The sequence below is a fragment of the Scyliorhinus torazame genome, chromosome 12, assembly GCF_047496885.1.
Source record: "Scyliorhinus torazame isolate Kashiwa2021f chromosome 12, sScyTor2.1, whole genome shotgun sequence".
Taxonomy (NCBI): domain Eukaryota; kingdom Metazoa; phylum Chordata; class Chondrichthyes; order Carcharhiniformes; family Scyliorhinidae; genus Scyliorhinus; species Scyliorhinus torazame.
Window position 1 is genome coordinate 86,057,341 of NC_092718.1, and position 8,828 is coordinate 86,066,168.

At 65.3% G+C, this 8,828-nt stretch overlaps 1 protein-coding gene across 1 annotated transcript in view; it reads right to left on the reverse strand.

Annotated features, from left to right (window-relative positions):
• Positions 1-5,573, reverse strand: part of LOC140387071 (pleckstrin homology-like domain family B member 2) — a 71,376-nt gene extending 65,803 nt beyond the window's left edge. Inside the window, exon 1 of the mRNA XM_072470081.1 lies at positions 5,514-5,573. Within this exon, the coding sequence (XP_072326182.1) occupies positions 5,514-5,573 (60 nt within the window). The remainder of the gene's footprint in view (positions 1-5,513) is intronic.
• Positions 5,574-8,828: the final 3,255 nt, after the last annotated feature.

Genomic DNA, 8,828 nt, shown 5'->3' on the forward strand with positions numbered 1-8,828 from the left:
GGGGGGGAGAGAGGGGAGGGGAGGGGGGGAGAGAGGGGGGGGGAGGGGGGTAAGAGAGGGGGGAGGGGAGGGGGGGAGAGAGGGGAGGGGAGGGGGGGGAGAGAGGGGAGGTGAGGGGGGGGGAGAGAGGGGGGAGGGGGGGGAAGAGAGGGGAGGGGGGGAGAGAGGGGGGAGAGAGGGGGGGGAGAGAGAGGGGGGAGGGGGGGGAGAGAGGGGGGAGGGGGGGGAGAGAGGGGGGAGGGGGGGGAAGAGAGGGGAGGGGGGGAGAGAGGGGGGGAGAGAGGGGGGGAGAGAGAGGGGGGAGGGGGGGAATAGAGGGGAGGGGGGAAGAGAGGGGAGGGGGGAAGAGAGGGGAGGGGGGGAGAGAGGGGAGAGCGGGGAGGGGGGAGAGCGGGGAGGGGGGGAGGGGGAGGGAGGAGAGGGGGAGAGAGGGGAGGGGGGGAAGGAGAGGGGAGGGAGAGGCGGGGGAGAGAAGAGGGTGGGAGGGAGAGGGGGGAGGGAGAGGGGGGGGGGAGGGAGAGGGGGGGGGGGAGGGAGAGGGGGGGAGGGAGAGGGGGGGGAGGGGGGGGGGAGGGAGAGGGGGGGGAGGGAGAGGGGGGGGAGGGAGAGGGGGGGGAGGGAGAGGGAGGGAGGGAGAGGGGGAGGGAGGGAGGGGAGGGAGGGGGAGGGAGGGGGAGGGAGGGAGAGGGGGGAGGGGGGAGAGGGAGAGGGGGGAGGGAGAGGGAGGGAGGGGAGGGGAGGAGGGAGAGGGGGAGGGGGGGAGGGGGAGGGGGGGAGAGGGAGGGGAGGAGAGAGAAGGGGGGGAGAGGAGGAGGGGGGGAGGGGTGGGGGGAGAGGAGGAGGGGGGGAGAGGGGGGTGGGGGGGCGAGGGTTGGGGGGAGAGGGGGGTGGGGGGGGGAGAGGGGGTGGGGGGGCGAGGGGTGGGGGAGAGGGGGGGAGGGAGAGGGAGGGGGGAGGGAGAGGGAGGTGGGCGGGGGAGAGGGGGTGGGCGGGGGAGAGGGGGTGGGGGAGAGGAGGAGGGGGGTGGGGGGGGACGAGGGGTGGGGGAGAGGGGGGTGGGGGGAGAGGGGGGTGGGGGAGGGGGGGGGAGAGGAGGAGGAGGAGGGGGGAGAGGGGAGGAGGGGGGGGAGAGGGGGGGAGGGAGAGGGGGTGGGGGGGACGGGGAGAGGGGGGAGGGAGAGTGGGGGGACGAGGGGGGGAGGGAGAGGGGGGGAGAGAGAGGGGGGTAGGGGGGGGAACGAGGGGTGGGGGGAGAGGAGGAGGGGGAGAGGGGGGGAGGGGTGGGGGGAGAGGAGGAGGGGGGGGGAGAGGGGGGGTAGGGGGGGAGAGGGGGGTGGGGGGGGCGAGGGGAGGGGGGGAGGGAGAGGGAGGTGGGCGGGGGAGAGGGGGGTGGGGGGACGAGGGGTGGGGGGAGAGGGGGGAGAGGGGGGTGGGGGGGGGACGAGGGGTGGGGGGAGAGGGGGGTGGGGGGGGACGAGGGGTGGGGGGAGAGGGGGGTGGGGGGAGAGGGGGGTGGGGGGGGACGAGGGGTGGGGGAGAGGGGGGTGGGGGGAGAGGAGGAGGAGGGGGGGGAGGAGGGGGGGAGAGGGGGAGGAGGGGGGGAGAGGGGGTGGGGGGGGGGACGAGGGGTGGGGGGAGAGGGGGGGAGGGAGAGTGGGGGGACGAGGGGGGGGGGACGAGGGGGGGGGACGAGGGGGGGAGGGAGAGGGGGGAGGGAGAGGGGGGGAGAGAGGGGGGGAGAGAGAGGGGGGTAGGGGGGGGACGAGGGGTGGGGGGAGGGGGGGAGGGAGAGGGGGGGAGAGAGGGGAGGGAGAGGGGGGAGGGAGAGGGGGGGAGAGAGGGGAGGGAGAGGGGGGAGAGAGAGGGGGGTAGGGAGGGGAACGAGGGAGGGGGGGAACGAGGGAGGGTGGGGAACGAGGGGTGGGGGGAGAGAGGGGGAGGGGTGGGGTGAGAGGGGGGAGGGGGGACGAGGGGTGGGGGAGGGGGAGGGAGAGGGGGGAGGAGAGGGGGGGAGAGAGGGGAGGGAGAGGGGGGAGAGAGAGGGGGGTAGGGAGGGGAACGAGGGGAGGGGGGGAACGAGGGGAGGGTGGGGAACGAGGGGTGGGGGGAGAGAGGGGGAGGGGTGGGGTGAGAGGGGGAGGGGGGACGAGGGGTGGGGGAGGGGGAGGGGAGGGGGACGAGGGGTGGGGGGAGGGGGAGGGGAGGGGGACGAGGGGTGGGGGGGGACGAGGGGTGGGGGGAGGGGGAGGGGAGGGGGGACGAGGGGTGGGGGGGGAACGAGGGGTGGGGGGAGGGGAGGGGAGGGGGGACGAGGGGTGGGGGGAGGGGGAGGGGAGGGGGGACGAGGGGTGGGGGGAGGGGGGGACGAGGGGTGGGGGAGGGGGAGGGGAGGGGGGACGAGGGGTGGGGGGAGGGGGGGGGGGAGGGGTGGGGGAGGGGGAGGGGAGGGGGGGACGAGCGGTGGGGGAGGGGGAGGGGAGGGGGGGGACGAGGGGTGGGGGAGGGGGAGGGGTGGGGGGAGGGGAGGGGGGGACGAGGGGTGGGGGGAGGGGGAGGGGGTGGGGGGAGGGGAGGGGGGGACGAGGGGAGGGGGGGGACGAGGGAGGGGGAGGGGAGGGGAGGGGGGGATGAGGGGGAGGGGAGGGGGGGGATGAGGGGGAGGGGAGGGGAGGGGGGACGAGGGGTGGGGGGGGAGGAGGGGAGGGGGGGACGAGGGTGGGGGGGGAGGAGGGGAGGGGGGGACGAGGGGTGGGGGGGGAGGAGGGGTGGGGGGGACGAGGGGTGGGGGGGAGGAGGGGAGGGGGGAGGGGAGGGAGGAGGGGAGGGGGGAGGGGAGAGGGGAGGGGGAGGGGGGAGGGGAGGAGGGGAGGGGAGGGGGGGAGGGGAGGGGGGGGATGAGGGGGAGGGGAGGGGGGGATGAGGGGGGGATGAGGGGGAGGGGAGGGGGGGATGAGGGGGGGACGAGGGGTGGGGGGAGGAGGGGAGGGGGGGATGAGGGGTGGGGGGGAGGGGATGGGGGGGATGAGGGGTGGGGGGGAGGGGAGGGGGGGGATGAGGGGTGGGGGGGAGGGGAGGGGGGGATGAGGGGAGGGCGGGATGAGGGGTGGGGGGGATGAGGGGTGGGGGGGAGGGGAGGGGGGGATGAGGGGTGGGGGGGAGGGGAGGGGGGGATGAGGGGTGGGGGGGGAGGGGGGGGATGAGGGGTGGGGGGGATGAGGGGTGGGGGGAGGGGAGGGGGGGATGAGGGGTGGGGGGGAGGGGAGGGGGGGATGAGGGGTGGGGGGGATGAGGGGAGGGGGGGATGAGGGGAGGGGGGGATGAGGGGTGGGGGGAGGGGAGGGGGGGATGAGGGGTGGGGGGGAGGGGAGGGGAGGGGGGGATGAGGGGTGGGGGAGGGGAGGGGTGGGGGAGGGGAGGGGGGGATGAGGGGTGGGGGAGGGGAGGGGTGGGGGAGGGGAGGGGGGGGAGGGGAGGGGGGGATGAGGGGTGGGTGGGGGGGAGGGAGGGGGGGATGAGGGGTGGGGGGGAGGGGAGGGGGGGATGAGGGGTGGGGGGGAGGGGGGGGGAGGGTGGGGGGGAGGGGAGGGGGGATGAGGGGTGGGGGGGAGGGGAGGGGGGGGATGAGGGGTGGGGGGGAGGGGAGGGGGGGATGAGGGGGGGGGGGATGAGGGGTGGGGGGGAGGGGAGGGGAGGGGGGATGAGGGGGGGGGGACGAGGGGTGGGGGGAGGGGAGGGGGGACGAGGGGGGGGGACGAGGGGTGGTGGGAGGGGGGGACGAGGGGTGGGGGGAGGGGGAGGGGGGGACGACGACGAGGGGTGGGGGGAGGGGGGGAACGAGGGGTGGGGGGAGGGGGAGAGGGGGGGAACGAGGGGTGGGGGGAGAGGGGGGAGGGGGAGAGGGAGAGGGGGGAGGGGGAGGGGGAGAGGAGGGGAGAGGGGGGGGCGAGTGGTGGGGGAGGGGGGTGAACGAGGGGTGGGGGGAGAGGGGGGAGGGAGAGGGACGAGGGGTGGGGGGAGAGGGGCGAGGGGGAGAGGGAGAGGGGGGAGGGGGAGAGGGGGGGGACGAGGGGTGGGGGGAGGGGGGTGAACGAGGGGTGGGGGGAGAGGGGGGAGGGAGAGGGGGGGGAGAGAGGGGGGGACGAGGGGTGGGGGAGAGAGGGGGGGGGACGAGGGGTGGGGGAGAGGGGGGGGACGAGGGGTGGGGGAGGGGTGGGGGACGAGGGGGGGACGAGGGGGGGGACGAGGGGTGGGGGAGAGGGGGGGGACGAGGGGTGGGAGGAGAGGGGGGAGAGAGAGGGGGGAGGGGAGGAGGAGGGGGAGGAGGGGAGGGGGGGGAGGGGGAGGGGGGGAGGGGAGGGGGTCTGGCGCAGGAGGGGGAGGGGGAGGGGGCCTGGGGTAGGAGGGGGGAGGGGGTCTGGGGGGGCAGGTGAGGAGGGGGGAATGTGGGGGAGGGTGTCTGGGGAGGGGGTCTGGCGGAGGGGGAGGAGGGGGTCAGGGGAGGAGGGGGTCTGAGAGGGGATGGGGAGGGGGTCTGGGGAGGACGGGGAGGGGCTCTGGGGGGAAGGGGAGGGTGTCTGCGGGAGGGTGTCTGCGGGAGGGGCTCTGGGGTGACGGGAGGAGAGGGTGGGGGAGAGGAGGGAGAGGGGGTTGGTGGAGGGTGGCTGGGGGATCTGGGAGAGGGATGTACATTGAGAAAGAGAATTGTGAAGTGAAAGAGAAAAATAGACGAGAGGATAGAGAAAACATCTTCACAGTGTGGTGTTGGAGACTGAAACATTAACCCGCACTCTACACACTCTCTCGCTCTCTACACATTCTCTCGCTCTCTACACATTCTCTCGCTCTCTACACATTCTCTCTGACATGCCAAGCATGTCCAGCATTGCCTGTTCTTATCTCTGATTTCCTCAGCATTTGATTTGATTCCGATCATTTGTTTTATTTTACATTTTTTAACATCTTTTTACATAGAATTTACAGTGCAGAAGGAGGCCATTCGGCCCATCGAGTCTGCACCGGCTCTTGGAAAGAGCACCCTACCCAAGGTCAACACCTCCACCCTATCCCCATAACCCAGTCAATTTAGCCTGCCCTTTCCACCTAACCTGCACATCTTTGGACTGTGGGAGGAAACCGGAGCACCCGGAGGAAACCCACGCACACACGGGCAGGATGTGCAGACTCCACACAAACAGTTTTACCTCTCTCTCTCTCTCTCTGTCTCTTGCCTCATTCTCTTTACTATTGTACCATGAGTTTGTGATGCTTCACTCCATTCTCCCATCATCATGTTGCTGCTCCAGTAACCCAGAGAGTTTCATAATCCAGGGAACATGTGTTCACATCTCACTGTGGACACTGGGCCAACATGAATTCGATGAAGGCGATAAGCGATTATAAATCTGGGGCGAGATTCTCTGGCTGACGCCAAAACGCGATTGGGCGGAGAATCGATTCCGACACTGAAATCGTGGTGGCCGCCGATTTGATGCCAAATCGCAATTCTCAGTTACCTGAACTGCGGTGTCAATGCAGTCTGGAATGCAGAACAGTTGACAGCGTTTGCATATCATTAGCGGGACCAATCTGATATTCTCCGGGGTCACAATTCTCCTCCTCCAATAAGCCGAGTTCCCAACGGAGCGGTTCACTTGTGCTTTTAAAAATCGCGAAATCGGCGTAGTGGCTACTGAGGGAGAGCGAACGAGAGAGAGACGAGAGGTAGGACATGGAGTGGTGTGACTGTGGGCAACCGGGCTGGTCACTGTCTGGGGTGGAGGGTCCTTGCCAGGGCCAGTGAGGAAGGGGGGGGTGACGGGGGGGGGAAAGGGCCGAGTGTTCGGGAGACACCCCAAGGGATTGGGGCAATGTCCAGGCACTGATCGCCATGGCCGCAGCCTGCAAGTGAGACATCTTGCTGCACAACCTGCATGCACCACTTGTCTTTCGAGGGCCTGCCGGACGGGCAAAACGCCAGCTGAGGGCGACCGTGCAACATATCTACCAGATGATGGCACACCTGGCATCGTGGGGGTACGGGGGGGGGGGGGACCCACTCCCAGTGGCCGTCAAGGTGATGATCACCCTGAACCTTTACGCGACGGGGTCCTTCTAGGCACCGAGTGGGGACCTGTCCCGGATCCGACAGACCTCAGTGCACAGGTGCTTTTGCGCCATCACGGAGGCCTGAGATGCCCAGTTGGCTCCATACATCCATTTCAATGTGGACCAAGCCCACCAGGATGTCGAGGCAGCGGGGTTTGTGATTACCGCCGACATGTCCCGGGTCAAGGGGGTGATCGGCGGGATGAATGTCGCCCTACAAGAACCTGCAGATAACAGACCGCTCCACACACACTGAAAACAGTTCCACTCAATGAACGTGCAGGTAACATGTGACCATCAGTTGCATATCATATACCTCTGTGCCCTATACCCAGGCAGTGTGCACGACGCTGTCATATTGTCACACTTAACGATTCCTGACATGTTCGAGATGCCTCCCCCACCGGCTGTGGGGTTGTCTCCTGGGTGATGGGGGTTATCCAGTAGGTTGTGGCCGATGATGCCTATCCGAAGGCCGTGACTGGACCGCTCTGGAGGGGCCCTCCAGTATGGCACTGAGAGGGTCGCCCGCAACGTGGCAGCCTGCTGCATCCTCCACAGCATTGCACAGCAGAGGGGCGACATGCTGGAGGGGGAGGATGAACGACAGGCCTCGTCCATCGAGGGGGATGCGGGGGAGGGGGAGGATGGACAGGGCATGGGCCGAGGCAGGCACAGAAGGCCACACGACCTGTGTGCCAGGGCCAACATGCACGGAAAACTCTGATCGCCTCCAGGTTCATTGACTAGGGTGAGTGGAAGGGGGAAACTGGCCAGGGACACGGACACTGCATCCCACAACCCCCATGCCCCCCCAAGCCTGTAACCACCTCCGTCATACATGCCTGCTGCACTACAGGGTGGGGGCCCTGGTTGGCAGAAAGACTGGGTCTGGTCTATGGGATGGAGGATGATGACAACCCGCTCTGCATTGAGATCTGCTCTGCATCGTATGACAACGTCTGACGGCTGTCCATGGTAGCACTTTCCACCGTCAACCTGGGGCAGCACGGTAGCATTGTGGATAGCACAATTGCTTCACAGCTCCAGGGTCCAAGGTTCGATTCCGGCTTGGGTCACTGTCTGTCCAGAGTCTGCACGTTCTCCCCGTGTCTGCGCGGGTTTCCTCCAGGTGCTCCAGTTTCCTCCCACAAGTCCCGAAACACGTGCTGTCAGGTGATTTGGACATTCTGAATTCTCCCTCTGTGTACCCGAACAGGCGCCGGAATGTGACGACTAGGGGCTTTTCAGAGCAACTTCATTGCAATGTTAATGTAAGCCTATTTGTGACAATAAAGATTATTATTATTATTAAATCGTGGGGGACTTCAATATGCAGGCGGACTGGAAAAATCAGGTTGGTACTGGAACCCAAAAAAGGAATTTGTGGAATGTCCAAGATGTTTTTTTGGAGCAGCTTGTGACAGAGCCTACTATGGAACAGGCAATTCTGGAATTGGTGATGTGTCATGAGGCAGACTTGATTAGGGAAAAGGTGAAGGAACCCTTGGGGAGCAGTGACCACAATATGATAGAATTTACCCTGTAGTTTGAGGGAGAAGCTGCAATCAGATGTAACGGTATTACAATTAAATAAGGGAAACTACAAAGACGCGAGGGAGGAGCTGGCCAGAGTTGATTGGACAAGGAGCCTAGCAGGGAAGACCGTGCGACAGGAAAGGCAGGAGTTTTGGGGGGTTATTTGGGAGGCACAGCAGAAATTCATCCCAAGGAGGAAGAAACATGCTAAGGGGAGGACAAGGCATCCATGATTGATGAGGGATGTCAAGGACAGCATAAAAGCAAAAGGAAAAGCATACAAAGTGGCAAGGATTAGTGGGAAGCCAGAGGATTGGGAATCATTTAAAAGCAAGCAGAGGACAACTAAAAAAAACAATAAAGGGGGAGAAGATGAAATATCAGTGCAAGCTAGCTAGTAATATAAAAGCAGATCGGAAGAGTTTTTTTCAATATATAAAAGGTAAGAGAGGCAAAATTATACATTGGACCACTAGAAAATGTGACTGGAGAAGTAATAGCAAACAAAGAAATGGCAGAGGAACTGAATAGTAACTTTGCATCAGTCTTCATGGTAGAGTTCCAGGAGAATCAGAGGGCAGAGGTGAGTGCAGTGGCCATCACTAAAGAGAAGGTTCTGGGGAAACTGAAAGGTCTGATGGTGGATAAATCACCTGGACCGGATGGTCTACACCCCAGGGTTCTAAAAGAGATATCTGAGGAGATTGTGGAGGCATTGGTGGTAATTTTCAGGAATCACTGGAGGCAGGAAGGGTCCCAGAGGACTGGAAAGTGGCTAATGTAACATCGCTGTTTAAGAAGGGAGGGAGGCAGAAGACAGGAAATTATAGGTGGGTTAGTCTGACTTCGGTCATTGGTAAGACATTAGAATACATTATTAAAGATGAGATCGTGGAGTACTTGCAAGTGCATGATAAAATAGGACTGAGCCTGCACGGCTTTGTCAACGGGAGGTCATGTCTGACAAATCTGTTTGAGTTCTTTGAGGACGTAACAAGGAAGTTAGACAAAGGAGAACCAGTGGACGTGATTTATTTAGATTTCCAGAAGGCCTTTGACAAGGTGCCGCAGAGGACACTGTTAAATAAGTTAAGAGCCCATGATGTCAAGGGTAGATCCTGGCATGGACAGAGGATTGGCTGACTGGCAGAAGGCAGAGAGTGGGGATAAAGGGGTCTTTTTCA